Source organism: Phyllostomus hastatus, unplaced genomic scaffold, assembly GCF_019186645.2.
Source record: "Phyllostomus hastatus isolate PE091 unplaced genomic scaffold, TTU_PhHast_1.1 phas_scaffold_1674, whole genome shotgun sequence".
Taxonomy (NCBI): Eukaryota; Metazoa; Chordata; class Mammalia; order Chiroptera; family Phyllostomidae; genus Phyllostomus; species Phyllostomus hastatus.
In genome coordinates this window covers 18,520,410-18,540,688 of record NW_025334011.1, presented here as the reverse complement: position 1 = coordinate 18,540,688, position 20,279 = coordinate 18,520,410, and the positions used below count along the sequence as shown (strand labels likewise).

At 35.9% G+C, this 20,279-nt stretch overlaps 1 protein-coding gene across 6 annotated transcripts in view; it reads right to left on the bottom strand.

Annotated features, from left to right (window-relative positions):
• The window catches only part of NEBL (nebulette), a 339,975-nt gene that overhangs the window by 45,692 nt on the left and 274,004 nt on the right, over positions 1 to 20,279 (bottom strand). For 4 of the 6 annotated variants that reach the window (XM_045857674.1, XM_045857678.1, XM_045857676.1 and 1 more), the window contains 7 exons: positions 18,659 to 18,766; positions 14,974 to 15,084; positions 12,324 to 12,434; positions 10,118 to 10,228; positions 5,635 to 5,745; positions 5,343 to 5,453; positions 3,068 to 3,172 (listed from right to left, as the gene is read on the bottom strand). The exons of 1 other annotated variant lie outside the window; for it this stretch is intronic. In XM_045857674.1, the coding sequence (XP_045713630.1) occupies positions 3,068 to 3,172; positions 5,343 to 5,453; positions 5,635 to 5,745; positions 10,118 to 10,228; positions 12,324 to 12,434; positions 14,974 to 15,084; positions 18,659 to 18,766 (768 nt within the window). The remainder of the gene's footprint in view (positions 1 to 3,067; positions 3,173 to 5,342; positions 5,454 to 5,634; positions 5,746 to 10,117; positions 10,229 to 12,323; positions 12,435 to 14,973; positions 15,085 to 18,658; positions 18,767 to 20,279) is intronic. One more of the 6 variants, XM_045857677.1, reaches the window with a different exon arrangement.

The following is a 20,279-nucleotide window of genomic DNA, read 5'->3' as shown; positions in this document are numbered from 1 at the left end:
GATCTTTAAATGTTAGAGAATCATATCTTGGTTTGACAGATCTAGCTAATCTTGAAAGGGCAACTTTCCATTTGAATACTAAGCAGGGGCTTATGGCCCAGCCTCATGGAAACACAGAGCTGTGCATTTATTGTTTGCTGGAAGGAGCAGTGGGACACTGGGAGGAGAAATGATAAACTGTACTCTCTGATTTTCCTCAGGTGAAAAGTTAAACATGACGACAGATGAATATTTTTGTTTTCCATATGACTCTACACTGATCAAAATGGCACAGTCATTTCACTGCAAGTGAGAGAATTGCATGCTACAGAACATTTATAACATTATATTCCAGTACACTGATGGATACATTTTAATATTATCATTTGGAAGTGAAAGAAACAAACATTTTACACTTCTCGGCCAAACCAATTTTTCTTCCCGGCCTGAGCGCTGCCTGAGACAGGCTCTCACCACGGTGGAGCACAGCACATTCACACACCCTCCTCATCAGACCCTTCCTGTGCTTTCCGCAGGAGATAGCTTCACTCAAGCTACGGAGATTTTATTGCACCGGTATTCTGTAGATAGTTTTTATAAATTTGTTTTGAAGTACATTTTACTATAGCATTGATTGCCTTTCCTGCTCTTTCTCCCCAAATGCCAGTGTATGCTCATATTCCAAAATGAATGCCACGTAACTATCTGAGTTCCTGACAGATGAGCTGCATCAAGGAATTTTTTACTTGGATTACTTAAAGAAAGGCTCTGCCTCCAAGGGTAAAAGTGGACAGAAGGTCAAAAAGGGGATTTAAGAAAAGAACACTTTTGATTTCCTCAATAAGAAACTAAATATACCTGGAAGAATACCTATTGAGGTGAGGAGAGCAATTATCCATTGTCCATGTCAGACAATTTTGTTCCTGTACCCAGAACATTAAGCACCTCTCCTACCCTTCCCCCAACTCAAAAGGACTTGGAAGGTAAGTTAATTTACAAATAAGAGTTAGGTGCATATATTTTTGATAGAAGATGGAAGAAGTAGAGATAAATGGGGCTTCTGAAACCTTCTCTTAAGCCACCAAATAAATGTTCTTTAATCATTCTCCAGGATAAAACTCCTTTCTTCCAAGTTGTGGAGAGTTAGTGAAATTTATCCTCTCTCTGAAAAATGTAATGCAGTGTAAATTCTGCTTAAAAAATAAAATCTAATCCTAGATTTCATGACTGTACTGTTAAAGTGATCAATCTCCTGTGCACTGTGATTTAGCAAGATGAAATACTGCTTTACACTGAGTTGGGTTCAAGGGGAACAAGGCTAGTTTTCCTTCTGAAAGTTAAATCTTTGATATCTGATGAAATAACATGTCAACAAAGTGAAGAATAAAGAAAAAGGCAACCAGTTTAGTAAAGAATGATAAATATCTATCTAACTTACATTTGCTTTCGGAAAGAATAATTAATGCCATAAAGAACTTAGTGAACTAATATTCTCCTGATTTTTCTTCACTCGTTCAATCTCTGAAGTACCTTTTACTGCTGTGCCAGCTCCTACTTCTTTCTTATTAAACAGCTTTATTATAAGAGAAGGAAAAGAATAGCTATACACTTATTAGCATCTGAGCCCTAGACTCGATTCTTATTAAAGAAAAACAATTTCTCAGGTCTTAGAGTACTGTGAATACAGCTTCTATGTATGAGTACCAATGACACGAATCAACTAAATAATCCATTATGAGAATGAACGTCCAACTTTGGTTTCATATGCCATAATCTCACAAGTAACCCTCTTACACATGTTCTAGGGCATGCTTAGTATTTTATATGGCTCTAGATTTTTTACTCTAAGAATATAAGTTGGAAAACTAGAGTTTTTTTCTTCAAATATAAATGTGACCTAAGTATTGAGAAAAATCAAAGTGCATATTATAGAAGCTCACTAAGCAATTATCATTTAATTCAAAAACAGCATGAAATTTTAAGGGTGTTATTCTCCAAACACAGAGATGCCCCTGTTGTTCTCTTCAAAGAAAATATTAGCTCTATCTTCAACATCAACATAATTCAGTATTTTCCTCATCTTTTATTTGTTAACCTCCTCACATTTCTCCACCTCTACCAACACCTACCCCTTTCAAACACAAAGCAAAAAAAAACAAAAAAAAACAAAAATGCTCTACAAAAAAAAAACACAAAAAAACAAAAACAGAATAATTCTAAGGAAGCCATGAGGACAGAACAAATCCTTTTCTTGATAGACCATAATCCAGAAGACCCAAGTCAGGGCTGGGGGAGTGCAGCATGAAGACATTTTCTTCCAAAAGCCAGAAATCTATGTACCATGAAATCACAGGAGACAAGGGCCAAAACACAGCCTTTTCTCTGACCCTGCCTTCCAACTGGACTCCACTGCTTAGTACAGCCTGACTATGAAAACCTAGAGGTACGTGTCTGGCATCTGTGCTTGTCAACTTATTAGAAAGCAGAAAATATTCCAGAAGTCATTAGGCTTAATAGAATTTATATGTTGATGGGACATTTGCTTAGCTACTAAATGAGCTAATTCTACATTAAAAATGGCTGTATGGTCAATTTTTATCATTTTAGAATTCAAATTCATATATCCATTAAACATAGACCCAATCTCTTAATTAATGGTGCTGATATAGTTCTTACTGCTCAAAATAAAAAATATGAAAGTTTAAGAATTGGTTAAAAACTAGTAAATTCGTAGATATATTATCAGTGCAAAAAACTCAATGACTAAGAAAGAAATCACTTCATATGACTATTTTCATCCTCAAGTTAAAATCCATGTAGAAGATTAAGACCTCTTTCCCAAGTGAAATTTTAATACAATTCAGTTAAAAATAACTGTAGCTTGTACCAAAGAAGAAAAACTTGAATTTGTAATTCTAAAACAATCATAATACATTGTAACTTAAAAGAACATTTTGTATTCTCATTAAAGACATAAAGATAATGCATTTGATAGGACATTCAAGCAATGCAGCAAAAACTTAGACAATGAGGGAAAAATAAAATTAAATTTCAAGGAGGCAACTGAAAAGAAACAATATCTACTCACTGCACTGATGTTTTGTTGAGTTGTCTTAATTCTCTGAATTTCAGGAGTATCTGCCACAGTAGAATAGTTAGAAAGCATCTTCTCTGCTGCATCTTTATACTTTTTCTAGAAATATGAAGTTAATATCAATCTGAAACGTTGCATGCATATGTGCATGTATGAAAGAGACAGAAACAGAAAATGAATGTGATGCCACTTCCAATTCCACTATACCACAAGGCTGTAAGTTGTGTTTTATGACTCAAAGCAGTTGTTGATGCAACCACAAAAACAAAGGGAGTATGCAAACAGAGTAAGCCAACAGTGCCAGAAGCATCTCTGCTCAGGTCGTGGTTGCCACTCCAGTCCATTCCACGGCCTCGGGAGGGCTGGGCCTTGGTGCCACTCTGTTTAGAACCTACTCTTTCACGAGCAGTCTCATCCCTGTTCGAAGTTGCTCCATAGTTCCCACAAGGCACCTAGCTCTCTATACCTACTTGCTTCCATGCTTCTGGGTTTAGGTTTTGCTTCCTACTTCAAATTAAGATACATTTGATTAAGGCAAAGAAGATACTTTGCCTTAAGATAAAAATTTCAGTTTTTATCTACTAAATGTACTATTATGAGCTCTGATACAACTTGGGTAATACCTCCCACTAGTACCAGCATTTAATAATACTTCCTATGTAATAGGTATTGTTGTAAGTACTGAACGCACATTAGCTCATTTAATTAAGTCACAGATAGTATCATTATTTCCTCTTACTGATGGGGAAACAGAATCATTAACTAAGTGTCAGAAGTAGGATTTAAAACCAGGTGCTCTAATTCCCAAATCAGTAATGTTAATCATTATGGCATACAATTACTTGTTAGGAAAAGTAATTATTTCTCATGTTGAAATGCACCATAGCATTATCACATCCTCTAGAACTCCATTGTATGCAAAATAATTAAAATTCCTTAAAATCAGATGTATCCTGGTATCACACTAAAAAAAATCAACACTGGTAAGTTAAAACAGAAATTCTGACAGCCCACGCATCACCTCCTCTGGAAATCCTTAACTCTTGAATCCTTTACTTTCTGGTAGTGTATATCATGGTTTGTAATACTCTACTTGCATGGTTATTTGATAATTAGATTACCAGTAGCTCCACCAGAGCAAAACAATATCTAATTTTGCATGTACGCAGGTACTCATTTGTTGAATGAATGAATGAGCTTGGTATTCTTAAGACAGCAACTTCTCTCCATTGACTTTAAATGCCCATTTGTCTAGTTTATGCATTTATCTAAAAGATTACTTCAGCTGATACAGTTAGAGCCAACTTCTCCAAGTTCACATGTGCCATCATGAGACACCGAGGACAGATGAGCATGCACATCTGGACCATCCCACCTGCTGTTTCATCTGAGGAGGTGGAGAAGCAGGCAGCTCCTCTGACATTTGCCTCTGCCATCTCGATACTCACAGTTTTTAGCCACCAGATGTTTAGACTCCTTCCTTATGTTTTAACCAGAATTTTAACAAATTTGGACAAATTTGGTTAAAAGTTACTTCCAGTATAAATTGCATTAACCAAATTTAGTTCCTTGGTCAATTTTCTATAACCATTTTTTTGCTGCACTACTTATTTTCCTTTGGGATTTATTTTCGCATGCAAATTTTATAGCAAGGAAATGTTTCACTAATGAATATTTTTGCTCAAATCAGATTTTAATTCTTCTCTCATTAAATATTTTCTTTTGTGATCATTATTTCTCCATACCAAGTTTTTCTAGAGGATAAATTTGGCATATTATATCTCACCAAGAAAACTTAGTTCTTAATTTTGAGTTAATATTCACTTTTTCACCTTACACTTTGTGTACTTTTTTATTCACTCAGTTTTAGTTGGAGCTGATTATTTTAATGATAATATTCATTATAAAATGGGTAAAAGACAACTCATTTGTAATTTTGTTTCTGTGGAGTGAACATTAAGGCCAAGTACACAATAGAGTTTGTTTGTTTGTTTGTTTGTTTGTATAAAGGGTCAAAATGTCCTTGGATGCAAAATAGGGGCCCGGCAGTTTAGCTCTGATGGGGAGTAAGGCCTGCTGAATTGGATCTGCAGCAGCCACCCCCCTCATTAGAGAAGTTCATTAAAACTTGGCTAGTGGTTCCTTTGCACAGAGTGCACTGACTTTGAATTCAGTGCCCCCAAAAAGGTATCAGTCATGGAAATGCACAAAACACGAGGTGACTGGACACTGGAATACATTGTTCCGAGCAGCTTAACTCTCTACTAACCTGGCTATAGATTTCGGATGCCCTCTTGGCTCGAAGCATGTCTGGAATGTCCATACTCACTTGCATCCCTTTCCCTTTGATTTCGCTTTCCAAGTCTTTCTTATATTCTATCTAAAATAAAAAATAAAATAAAAAACAAAACAATCTTCAGGGCTTTGCTTAGTCTTCCATAACAATGTAGATATTTTTGTGTTTCAATCTCAAAGCCATATGTGCAGAAATAACATTTACACTTTTTCTATGTACAATTCAATGTGTTTGTGTTAAACTTAGTATGTCATTTGCTTCTCACCTGGCTGGCCATTTCAGATGCTTTCTTGGCTCTCTGGATATCAAGAGTGTCTGTGCTCACCTGCATGCCCTTCCCTTTAATTTCAGTCTCCAGATCTCTTTTATAGTCTTTCTACAGAAAATAAAACATGCCATTAGGGCTCTAAAATAATTGATATCAATTAGGGCTTGAAAAACTTGATGTCGTTTCAACATCAGAATCATGACTTTTGGAGATATGCTGGACCTTTTTTCTATAGAACTACAGGGCTTTAACTTATGGTAGAAACATGACTTGGAACAGCTTATACATAATCAGGAGGCTTTCTTCTACTTACCTGAATTAAGAAAGAAAATATAGTCAACCCAGGGGAAATTTTATATTTCAATATGATAAAAGTTGATAAATTATATGTGAATATATCACTCAGTTAATGAATATCAATAGAATTGGATTGTAAAACTGTTGCTCTGTAGTGAACAATTGCTGGTTGCTTCCCTGAAACTCAACCCCTCTTTTCCCTTCTTTAGTTGCCTGACTTACCACTGCTCCCCCATTCTGAGCCACTCAGCTTGGGTGAGACTGAGCAGATGCATGGGCCCTGGGGGATTTAAACCAGTCATTATACCCTATCCCTGGCTCTTCATGACTGGTTCAGGGATGGTGCATTTTTTTTGCATACAAATTTCAGAAGACACTTTCTTTCCTTCTAGACATGAAGGAACTAGCCCCAGGAGCTGCTAGATGCCCCTTTGCAAACAGAAGAAAGCCTAAGAATAGAGAGATAGAAACTGAAACTGAATTACATTGTTTGAGACCTAGATCAAGCTATATCTAAGAATTCTTCTGCTGTTTGGTACAAGAACAAAATAGTATCTGCTTTTTCGAGCTAGCTCAAGTTGGATTATGTGTTACTTCCAAAATAACGAAATGACATGCACAAACATATTAAGATACTCTGGTCATACTTTAAAACTAAAGATTATAAAATTTAGCATGCTGTACACTTATAATTGTGCACTTTTCTGGATGCATGCTATTCTTCAATGAAAAACTTTATTAAAAGAAAAAAATTATTGACAATCTGTAATTATATTTCTTCCAAACCAGTTATTTCCCATTGTGTTGACATATTTTTGATTTGCAGAAAACTGTTTTAAAGTAAATGTTGTCTTGCTTATTTATGATGTTCTAAATTTAAAGAAGTTGTAAATAAAAACCTCAAACTCAGAGAAATATATTTTTCCTATCTTCCACTCATAAATCTGCCTATTTTACTCTGAGTCTCAGTTTTACTTTTCTGAGTAAGAGTTCAAGTAATAATGTTTAAATGTCAAAAGAATAACATTAAATTATTGCTATGTCTAAAAAAGCTCTAAGTTTTTAGTAAACTTCTTAAGACTCCAAAACAATATACTTCATTTGAAGGACAATAAGGGCAGGAACTGATCCACTAGTCATACACAGCCACCAAAGTCACATGGTAGAAGGTGAATCATTTAATTTTCCAACAGGAATGTTCAAATCTAAAAACATCTTTAAGCCCATAAATAGACTACACAGGACACTAGTTACATCAGTTATTTATTGATGTATACTAAAATATCCTAAACTAGAAGGCTTAAAAAAACATGATAACATTTACATTTCAAGAGGGCACTTCCTTTTAGAGTCTGCCTGAGCCATGTTTATTATTTTCCCACTACTAAAGAAAATCACATGGTCAAACCCTTAGCTCCTGGATGGCTTGGCTTTTGAGGACTGCTCATTCATATATGGCAACAATACACCACATTGACTTTACTTGAAAAAATAAACTTGGTACTATGACAACATCCCAAACTCTCACTGAGAAGAATCTGAGAACCTGTCATTTGGGCAAAATGGGACATGCAATGATTATATGCAAATGAAACCTTTGGATTGCAAAGATAACAACATCTGGGCTAAATATAACCATAGTACAGCTGACTCCTCTAGGCCTGTTTTTCCCCTATGTTCTTAATAACTAAATATGTACCATTTTCCTTTTATACAATCCCAAGATATATGGAGAAATCTAAGTCAGTACATCATTGACTAAAATAATCTATTACCTACTAAAGAAAGACATGACATAAAAGTAATTATGTCTTGGAAGACTGTTCTTAGGTAACAGTGTGAAACACAAAATTTCTGTTCTTTCCACATTCTTTTCTCCAGCAAAAGGATGCTTTCTTTTGGCTTCAACTCTCAGACCATGAGGATGACTTTGAAAACTCTTCTGCAGCCCTGAATTATCCTGGCCCCATATTCCAGTCTAGTACCTTGAACTAGCACTGGATGTCACCCCTCCTCAAAAAACAAAAGTTTCAGAAAATTCTGAGTAGTGATTTGATAGTTACTCGATAGTTAGTTATTCAGAAGTCCTAGGAGGTCACCATAAGAAAGTATTATTAAATCTAAGAAACGAATAACAAGAAAAAAGTGCAAAGAAGAACCAACCATGCAAAGAGCATGAGAAGGACTTTCAGGGAGTCACCAGACCCTAAAGCCTGTAGGGGTGCAAACTCGAAGCCTGTGAGGCTAGAGCACGATAAACAAGGGAAGCAGGGTGCAGGGTGAAGATGGGCAGGAGGGGGAGCTTGAATGCCAAAGCAAGGAGTATGACATCTATGCTGGACATGACTGGAACCCGCTGAAAAGTTTTAAGTGGGAGGAGCAACAATTTTATTCTTTAAGGATGCTTCTGGCTGGTGGGCAGAGAATGGATACTAAGGGAGAAAATTCTGATAGGAATCTATTGAATAACCTAGGTGGCAGAGATGGTAGCTTGGGCTAGGGTGGGGAGAAGAGGATGGCTTTAAAAAACCATTATGGGATGGAAACAATAAAACTTTCTGACAAGTGGAATCAAAGTAACTTCTGGGATTTCACTAATGCCATTTGCTAAGAAGGAGGTCTAAGAGAGAAGCAGATCTGAGGAAAAAGTAGAGGTTCTGGTTTGGGTATGTAATGCTGAGTCCCTGTTATAATACATTGTATATGCCATTTACACATAGTACTACCTATGAGACATCAAAAGGTAAGTGGTTGTATATTCACATCTATGTTACATAAAACTGAATTTTTCTACAAAAATGAGGTAGAACTATATGAACTGACATGAAAAAGGGACTGTAATATTAAGAGAAAAAAAAGCACAGAACAAAGTATGTAGTATTTCAGTTTTTTAAGACTGCATGTGTACAAATGTATGTTTATCCATAGCTACATAAATACAGATGTGGAAGGCTCTATAACAAATTTATAACAATGGTTATCTCTTTGGGGGAGAAAAGAATTAGGGTCAGGGTAAAAAGAGGTTTTTAAGACTTGTTTAGTATGTATCTCTCCTCTGCCATTTCTAAATGGAACCCCTATTGGTCAAGAATTTATTGCCATCCCCAGTTTCTCTATGTAAATCCATGAGGGCCATCCCACCCCCTTGGCAAGTACCAAACCCTGGGCAGGTCCCCACATACCAGCAACTCCCCTGGCAATTAGTCAGCTACTTCCACCCTTCATATATCCAGAGTGGGAGTCAATCCTGAGCCAGCTCTTGAAACTGCAAGTGACACTTTATAGCTCTCAGAGTAGCCCCACTGTAGCATCCCCATAATCAGCCTGGATATAAGTGAGCAGCACCCCTTAACCAGCACCCCAACTTTCTCTTTACATATGCTTCTTATAAAATCATCTCTTCCCCAATACTCTCCACTCCAAGGACCCTTTTATAATCTTGAAAGTTTGGGGGTAAGGAACCAGGTATGGAACCAATTCTGGGGTACTTCCTTTGAAAAGCATATATATGGTCTAACTCCTACAACTTTGTTATCTGATATCTATCATTATCATAGCATCTAAGCCCAAACTTCTGAATTAACGCCCTGTCACTACACATATTACATAAAGAGGAATTGGTGTTCGACAAATGAATGTGGTCATCGAGGATTGATAACACCTCAACCCCACATGCCCACTCCGGAGAAATGGCCGGCATGGTGATGTGGCCAAGAGACGATATTCTGAGAACATGCAACCAAGTCACACAGAAATGCCTATCAATGCCATGTTAGGGTCTTCATATGTGATTTTCAAGTTATGCTTAGAAACTTGGAAACACAGAAATGTCAAGTCACACACGATCCATCCTTAAAGAAAAAGTGGTATGAAAACATTTATCACAGCCTATGTTAACATGAAATTCACTATATTATAGGATAAGGTGTGTATGTGCATGCACATGTGAGTGTGATATTAAAATGTCCTTCCCCAAGTTTTCTCTGATATTTTTAAAAGAACTGAGCAAAGCAGAAACTGTAAATTTTCAAATAATCATAATGATTTGAAATGGTTTCCAATCCAAACTGTTAAACTAGTCACAGAAAGCTTTGGAAAATTACATGTAATAATCAAGTTACTAATACGACTTGTTAGGCTCTAAAATATGGATCTCAAGGTCTGCACCACTTACTCAACTAACCTGTGAAGCTATCTCTGAGGCTTTTCTGGCATGTTGTATTTCAAGGGCGTCAATGCCAACTTGCATTCCTTTCCCTTTAATTTCTGACTCCAGGTCTTTCTTGTATTCTTTCTGTAAAATAGCAACACTTTACAACATTCAGACACTCAGGGGATAAACATATATCTGTATTCAATGATACCAAAAAGTGGCTAAACATATTTAATAAAGAAAAGAAGAAAAAAATCACAGCTTACTTTGTGCTATGAATGATCATTGAAAGCTAAACTTTCTAAACTGCTTAGAACTATAATCATTATTCTCACTACAGAAAAGTATATGAAACTGAGTATTTTTACTATAAGACAACTTCCAGATGAAAATCTTCACTGACAGTTGTCTTGGGGTCTGGAGAATAGAAAGGCAGGTTTAAGTGAGTGGATGTTGTAGAAAGAAGACTGACTTTGATAGCTTGACAGCTGTGTGACGCTGGGAATGTTTCTTAACCATTTGGTTTACTGATCTGCAAAATGGGGATGACTCCTCATGCAGGATCACTGTGAAGTATGTTAAATAACTGGAAACTACTTCTGCTCTTTTACTGCTGTACCCGAATATTAAGACCTGATCTATTGCTGCTCCTGCCACCATCTTGCCATTCAACTGCATCTGCCCAGACTCTGCCACTGAGAGTTCAAGACCATTTTTCCAAGTATTATTGACCAATGATTACAAGGTCTGCCTGTGAATGTGTAATGGACGTGTCACCATAATAGAAAAACTTGTAGAAATGTATAATGACAATAACAGCCAAAGGTCATAGTGATCATCTGTTGTTTTTGCCTGACCAGTGTTCATTCCTCCTTCTGCAAAGAGTTTCATCAGTTTCTTTTCAGGAATTACCTCAAACCCTCTCAAGCCACACATTTTGGGTGGGTTGATTTCTCCTCTTTGCACATGCATTTTTAATTCCACTAAAATGCTCTTAGTGGTTCCTTTAATTTTCTTGAAGAACATGAATATGGTTAAAGATGAATGTAAATTTTCTTAAATATATAACAACTTAGAATATTTCATAATTAAAACATAGTTAAACTACCTAGGAAGTTAACTACACAAATGGGTGACCAGGAGAACCATCCCAGGTCATTACAGCCTCCTGCCCTCAGACACAAAGACTGAGTCAGGTAAGGGCACAGGACAGAAGGTGATTGAATGAGATTCAATCTTTGGACTTAAATTACAACTATAAGAGAACAGGTGCTCACTTCCCACTGAGACTACTGGCCACAGAGATGAGTCATCCTGTCCTTACGAGGGGCTATTACTTAGAGATAGCCTCCCAAGAGTGAAGCAGCAGAGAACATAACAGAACAAAGAAATGAAAAAGAGAGACATCATTTGAATTCCAACCTGAAGGAAACTTGATTTTTGGACTTCTCTAGTCATAAACCAAAACATTTCCTTTGTGGCTTAACCCAGTTTGAGTGGGGTTTCTATCCTTTGCAATCTGACCAATAGGGTCATCATCATTATCATCACCACACATTTATTAATACAAATGGGTATGAAGCTCTGAATTTTTTCACTGCTAAATTCAGCTAGATTCTCCTCAAAACACAGTGTCATTATTTGATATCAATGTAATGACATAAGACAAGAATTAAAGGACTGAAAGCATATTGGAGGCACTTCATTCCTTCTCATCAATGTCATGTAAAGTGAGAAGTGGCCACTTTCGCATCATAAAGAGATTTAACTAGACCCATGCCACATTCTGGGCAAGGACTGGAGATCCCGTTGGGCTGTGAGCAGTGAACCTCTAAGCTGCAGTGACCGACAGACCATAATGACACAGCTTTTTCATATTCTGCCTTTTGCTTGCTTAAAAGATAAAGTTACATCTCATAAATTTATTTTGGTTTATAATATAGATTTGTCTCTAAAAATGGGGAAATATCATTTTTCTCATATCATATTAAAAGAAACAATGAGCACTGCTTTTTAAAATTAATTGATTGAGAAAAGACTACTGGGACATAGCTACCCATAGTCATCTTACACGTAAAAGTTGTGAAATATATCTTGTAGATATATTTTACCTATAAAATATCTATTAAATTTATATTTGTACCTATTAAAATATACAAAATCTTTGAGAAAAATTTATAGATTAAAAATCAGCTAAATATTCATCCATTTTCAGTTGTTAAATAAATATACTCACCTCACTAGCCATTTCAGATGCTCGTTTTGCTCTTTGAATATCAAGAACTTCTGAATTAAGGTCCATTCCTTTCCCTTTTATTTCATTTTCCAAATCTTTTCTATATTCCTTCTGTGAGACAAGAATATTACAATCTAAAATTTACTGAGAAACTCTTTTTAACTTGTATACTGTTTTATGTATTTTCTAAAAACCATAGAAAGGAGAAACTGTTTTTAGGAAGGAATGAATCAGACTCTGAGGAATTTCTGCTCTTTATTTCCTACAGAAATTTTCTCTTTTAAACATATTTAGTCCTGGCTGGTGTGGCTTACAGGATTGAATGCTAGCCTGCAAACCAAAGGGTCACCAGTTCAATTCCCAGTCAGCGCACATGCCTGGGTTGCAGGTCAGGTTCCCAATAGGGGGTGTGAGAGAGGCAACCACACACTGATGTTTCTCTTCCTTCTTTTTCTCTCCCTTCCCCTCTCTAAAAGTAAATAAGTAAAATCTTTAAAAAATATTTAGAATAGCTTCCAATATTATCACCATTTTCCCTTTCATTCTTTCTTCTAATGTATTTTGGTACCACACTGGTGCCACATTTTTAAAAAGATGTCCTCCTTTAAATGGTGAGGAAGATCTTAGGAATACATGTTTCTTATTAGTCATTTGAAGTATTTCTTTGAAAACTGTATAAAATATGAATCACCAAAAGAACACAGCTAAAAAAGAATGGAAAATTACAAAATCAAAAGGATTGGTGTAGCCAAAGTTTTAAAATAAGTTTCAATTTTATTCAAGGATTCATAAAAACCAAATAATTTCCTACAGGTTGATAATATGTGGTTTGAATTTCACCTATTTTAATATTATATTTTAAATAGATCCAAGTGACTTTACTAACATATGTATAACTTAAGTCTTTGGTACTAATGAACTTCTTGTTTTCTTACTAATTGCATTATCAAAATAATATCTTAATCCAATTTGACTAAGCTGCATTTATGACTAACTTGACAGGTGAAAGATGAGACTTCCTTTAATGATAAGAAATCATGTTCCAGTTAATTCTAGGGTTCATTTCATGCTATTTTCTCTTTGTCCAGTATAATTAAATTAGCTGGTCCCCTGCTTAACTAATAGTCTACCAGACATTGTAATGACCTGCATGTAATTTTGGAAAGAGCTCTGGCGTCAAATGACCTGGAAGAGAGTCAGAGCTCTTCCAATAATTTGGTCATGCGACCTTCAAAAGTCTTTAAGTAACTGAGCCTTGACTTCCACGTGGGCAAAATGAAAATAAAAATACTATGCTGCCAATGTTAAAGGACAATTGAAGAAATAAAATAAAAATGAAGCATAAAATGATACTCTGAACACTCTAAATGGCAACATAAATGTAAAACTATAATAAAATAAAACATGCAAAGACTATTTAAAGCTAAATGCTTACACTTAGAAAGGGAAGTTACACTTTTATTAAATCTCTAAGAGCCCCTTTTTAAAATTAGACATCTCTATAACTTAATTGAAAGATTCTAAATCAAAGACTTCTGGGCCTTTTTTTTGCTATCCTACTGAATCAATAAATCTGAAAACAGGAAAAGATTCACTCAAAAAGAGGAATAAAAGAAAAAGGCAATGGTGTTATATTAAAGCCATTTATGGATCTCAAAATAGACCTCATATTCTCATTTGTATGTAAATAATGAAAAGATTCCCCTTTAAAAAATTCACATAATAGTGTATATTTTTTTAAGTGGAAGTCAACAAAAATGGGAAGTTGCCATTTGATTAGCCTTCAACTTCAAAACACCTGATAGGAACAAAAGTGAGAAAAGATAAGGTAGCAGAAAAACTCTCCCATAAATTATACGCCTGTTTCAGCCCAACGTATATTACAACAGTGAATCACATTAAATGCGTAAAAGCAGTTAAATGACAAACGCCAGTTGGCACTTGATTTTTAAGATGATGCATGTCTATGTAGATAATTATACTCATTCGTTTCACTGGTTTAAGACATTTCTTTCAGTAATGATTTCTTCAGTTCAAAATTCAGATGAAATGGAGTTCTTTGATGCGTTTCTTTAATGTAAAGACACTCTATTTAAATAGAGAGTTGGAAGAGTTCCAGCTTACTTTGCAGGCATTTTAAAAAAAGGGAAAACTTTTAAAGGGATAGATGGTGAACATAGTATTTTTAATTGCTGGGTATGAGGACCTTAATGCTCAATAAATTTAATACACTAATTGTGAGCCAAATGCACCACTAAATTTGGGGTGGGGGGGGGGAATCCAAATGAGAATAAAATAAAACATGGACATGAGTGTTGTATTCTGTGTGCTAGATATATTATTTTCCCCACTGTACATCGAACACAAACCACTTATAAATAATGTAATGTTTATCCAGACCTTCACACAGACGCACCTTATTTCTGACATCAAATGCCATGAGAATGCTGCAGGGAAGTTTACGAAAATGCTCGTTCTAATAGGAAAGTGAAAAACTCTGTTACTAAAGGTCAATGTGAGGGAAAGAGAATGGATTAATATCTAAAACTCACTGACTTAGTTGTGAATTGTTAACCAAACACTTGCAGGATCATTTCTTTAGTTTTTAGTTTTCTTTTGCAATATTTAATGGTAATTATCAGGATCTTACCTCCTTCAGAAGGTTGGTGATGTACTTTGCATGTAAAAATTCTGGAGTCTTGTCTAAATCCATTGACGACCTTCCTTTAATCTCTTTCTCAAAATCCTCCTTGTAAACTCTCTGTTAAATAAGATGACATAATTTTTAAACTAACGAGATACTAGTGACTGTTGAAAAGGTATTTGAACAAGAATCCTCAGAACAAAACTGGTATTTTTCTTATACAATTCTACCACCTCAGAGTCTTCTTATCAGCAGGACAATATCTCCAACTTCATCATAAATTTCAGAATTCCACCAAACAATGGCAAAATCTTCAAGTACCAGCTCCCTCTGGGAAAGCCTTCTGAGTGGGGCTGCCTGACATCTTACGGTCTGTTATTGTTTGACACCAGCCCATTTTGGAAGGAGAACCAATAATGTTGGCTGTGTGATTGGATCACCTGACTGGTTCACTCAAAGGAGAATGGATCCATCCATTGGAAGAAAATCTGGCAGCAGAGAAGCCATTCCAATCAAAGCAGTATTAATGTTCATGTTTTCATTACCCTTCGCACTGTCTGAATTCAGGAAAGACCATTTCCGAAATGTAATGGAGGCAGGAAGGGAAGATTTTCCTTTAATGAGTTGGCATTGAGGATATGTTTCTACCATCTATGGAATTTGATATCAATCAAGTTACACTGTGAGGAAAATCTTACCTTGAACCTGATAAATTTTTCTTTAGGTAAGAGTTCACATGGGCAATGAAAGACGCTGGTAGTGACAGTGGAGTCTAAATCCATGTTCTCATCAGCCCTCCTGACACTCAGCCACCCCTGGGCTATGATTCTCTCAACTCTACCATTTGAATTACGTATTTGCAAATCAGTAAAAACCCATGTTTTATGACTATAAATATAGTCTGAATAACAAAAATATCCATCCATGTGAAATATTTGCCACCTATATATTTTTTTACCACCTATATATTTTATTCAAATTGTATCACAAAGATGATAAAATAAATTCTGTATGAGACTGTCATTAAGGCAAAATGAAAAGCTTTCTCCAGGTTCACCATGTACTTATTACAGAGATAAGTAATTCTGTAAAGAAATGCTCCACACCACAAGGGAGAGAAGAGAACAGGATGTCTCCTCATCTACATCTGTGTTACATAGTTAGCAAATAATCTGGGTGTGGCAAGAGAAAAAGCCACAGTGGACATTCTATAAATACTAAAAATAACAAAGCTAATCAATAAGTTGCATTGAAAACATTCTGAGTTAAAGGAATTATAGACACACCAAAGAACAATAATGAATTTTCCTATAGGACTGGATCTAGGACATTTTCAGGCCCAAAATGACTCATTCAAAAAGTGGAATATAAATATATGCATATTGATATTATTTCAAATATTTCACTTCAAAAAGCCCTTCTCCTCTATAAAAAATTATTTCACTAAAGTAAGTCATTAAGGAAGGTTGATTATGACTAAACCCAGCCAAGACATGACCAAGAGGGAAAAACTCTTCATATGCTTTTTGTTAGGAGAGCTCTATTTGTGAAACAGAAACCAAAGAACTTTTCAAAACCCGATTTAGAGATTTCTTCTAGCAAACACACTGTATCTGACAGTAGAAGAAAGCGAGAGAGGTATAATTATTGGCTATAACAAAAACATGAGTGGCTGTTCCCAAGGTCATCAATACTTAGCTTTACTCATAGGAGGCTCCCAAAGTGGCTTCTGGTCAAGTTTCTCTGTTACAAGTAAACACCACTTGTTTGTATCTACTTCACTGGTATTGCATTCAAAACATCCTTCATATCAAAGTTTGTCTAAGATGTTTAGATATTTTACTTTTCTAACATAAAATTTTATACTAAATTACATAGTATAAATCTTTATAGTGTAGATTTGGTCCAAAGATACTTTGTATTGGAAAATTTATTATTCCTCCAGTCCTGCTGAGCTAAAACATAATGCTAAGCCTAAAAGTCTAACTGCCAATGGCTATAATTGAAGAGAAGTTATGTGTTAGTCTCTGCAAAGGACAATTCCTCCCTAGTAACAACACCAGAAGTCAGACTAGCAAAATCTGAAAGCCAATGTTAACAAAAGGTGTACACAGGCCCCATTGTAAGTGAATTCTTGATCATCTAATAAATGCATAACTACAATTAAACATTAAAGCTGATTTACACCTCATGTCAAAACAGCCAACCAACAGCAATGAATTTTGACTGATTTTTTTGTCAGTTCTCAACGTTTAATTTTCCTTTTGTTCTACAGAGCCACAGCAGTGGTAAAAGCCAAGTGCCAGCTATCAGGCTTTGCAGTCTGCACAAGCAGACATGTACATAGGGTATGCAGCACTTTACCAGTGCTGAGGGCACCTTTGAAGGCCCTGTCATCTGGGTAGTGAAATTTGTACTTGGCGAATTTCTTCTTTTCAGGGTCCATCTCCAATGGGAAAAAAATCATCTGAGCAGTTCATGTAAATAAAGACAATTTAGTCTACATTGCCCATTGATTGATTCTTTGAGAAGCAAATATCTGTATGCTTTGGGGCTTATAAAGATGTAAAATATAAAAAAGTAATTATTTTTTCTTCTCTTGCTTGAAGAAAAAATTAAACAACTTAAGACCATTCGACAAGCCACAGTAATGTCTGAGAACCCTTTCCCGGATAAGGTGAATTATAGCATCTCAACAAATAGCACATGTAGTGTTTACAAAATTCCTATGAGAGTTTTATAGTCCAGAAGTTATCATTTCTCCTGTGTTCCTGTCGTTAGTGGAGAATAGAAAAGGTCTTGTCCATGGAGCCTTCCTGGAGAGGAGTGCTGGCATTGTAATCGGCTGACACCACCGCCTACTACTTCTAACCTGTCCAAGGAATACCGTGGTTGTACTTACAGAACTGGGTGTGGGCTGCAGACCTAACCTTCTGTGTCTGGCATCTCCCCCACTCCCAACAAAACCAGAAACAGAAGAGATTTCACTGGCACAGAGAGCAGAGCCAGTGTGGGGAATATGTGGATGTGACTTAGTGTCATCATAAGTACAGAATGACACTTTCTCTAAGTGGGGAAAAAAAAAACAAAACAAAACTGATGACTTTGCCCAGGTCCTAAAACACTGGCATTTACTGGATATGTAATTTCGGGTAAAACAATTACTTTCAGTGGAGTCATTACCAATCTAGGGATGCCCACTTGGCATCATTACATTACCGTAAAAGGATTAAATGAGCTGATATAGATAAAGCACTTAGCATATTACTTAGCACAGACTACTTAGTATTGAATAAGTATGGAATAAATGTTAGTTCTACTGTGACTGCCAAGAAAAAGTAAATAAAGCAATTAGCTCTTCTTTTTCTATTCATTTTTTATCTACTCATCCAAGTTTTTACATGGACTCACCTGAAAGTGCCAATTTTATAATCACAGAATGTGGGTGCTGAGAAGGACATTAAAGAGTTCACAGGGCCTAATATCCATACTTGCCAAACAGGAAAAACTAAGGGCCAGATGATCCAATGACCCAGAAAAGCTGCTTATATCCTAACTGGGGATCCCCTGGGTCTTCCTGAGTGGTGTCCTGGAGATCCACTAAACTTTCTGAACCAATTTCCTGAACCCTTTCAAATAATAAAACACCAAATATGTGTTGAACATCTGATAACAAATCAAGGGAACTCACCTCACTTTGCATCTTTTGAGCCTCCTTTGAAGCTTGATATGATGGTGTGTCAACAAATTCAAGCATCGATTTCCCCTTATTTTTCTCATATCCTTCTTTGTACTTAACCTTCATTGAAACCAAGTATAAAAAACATATGAAGCTCACAAGCCCTTATGCAAATAGAGCAAAGTAAAATAAATGTGTCCCAAATTAATCATCCTGTTTTCTCCTATTTATTTATTTATTTTTTAGATTGTATTTACTTATTTTTAGAGAGAAAGGGAGAGAAACATCAATGTGAGAGTAAAACATCAATCAGCTGCCCCTCATACACTTCCCGTCAGGGGTGTAACCACAACCCAGGGCGTGCCCTGACCAAGAATAGAACCCATGACCTTTTGCTTTGCAGGACGAAGCCCCCAACTGAGCCACATAAGCCAGAGCATCATCCTGTTTTTTAAAAACCACATTATTCTGGCCACTGAGGTTGATCCCTGGGCCCCCTGTAGTTAATGACATACAAAGAGAGTAAAGAGGTAATACATTTAAAAAGTTTTTAAGAAATAACAGCAATTTAGAACTACTAAATAATGTAGTTCTAGCGCTTGAATAAAGTATTTAAATAGCTGGGATACACAGCTATATATTATATACATGGGGTTATAAATGTGTACACACACGGCATGCATATACAGAAGGAGAGAGGAGGGGAGGGCGAGAGAGGTCCCTGTGGTAGCCAGAATGTCTATCGGTAAATCATGAACAAGAAAGAAGACATAGTTATGATTCTCTTTCTGTCAAAGGGAGGACAGTGTTCTCTGGGATTGCTGAATTTTTCCATAGCCAGTAGGTAAAACACACACAGAGCTTTTATGTCATTTCTTTCAGTTTTGCATGCATTATTTAATAGTATCATGAATTATTTATTTCAATTACAACCAATCCTTAACTATTTCAGTTTATAAATTGATTGATATTTTCCATCTACTAATAAAAAAAACTAAAACTATATATAAACTGTCAGAGTGGTTGGCTTTTTTAGCAATATAAAAATTACAAAATTATAATCACAGAAAAGTTTTAGCATATGAGCTTCCAAAGAGAGCACAGTATAATCATAGAAAAGTTTTAATCATGATTCATTTCATTCAGAAGTGTATTTTCACTTAAATTCTTATGTTTAATAATTATTAATAAAATTATTTCTTAAGTTATATAATAATGATAATTTAATGACAATTAAATCCAAAAGAAATTTTTCAGTACTTAGGAAACAACCAATTTTAAAATTCCTATTTGTAGGCATATTTCTGTTTCAGAGAAGTATGACAGAGTGATCGATGAAAGCATTTGAATATAATAATATACTACATTAGGATAAAATTTTGTGTGTTGGGAACCGCCCTAACTGGTATCAGAAGCTGAAACCCCTGCCTAGCTAAGGCTAAGGGAACGCCTTTGGAACTGTAAGCCAGCAAGGAGACAAAAGCTTATCTCCCTGGCAGGAATGCTGCTTCTGCTGCTTTGTTCATAACTGAACCCCAAAAAGCTTGGTCGGTTAGCCAAAGACGGGTAAGATTCCCCACGGGGGAACGACCTAAGCCAGGCACGATCACTTTTGGGAGGCCCCCCCAAAAGA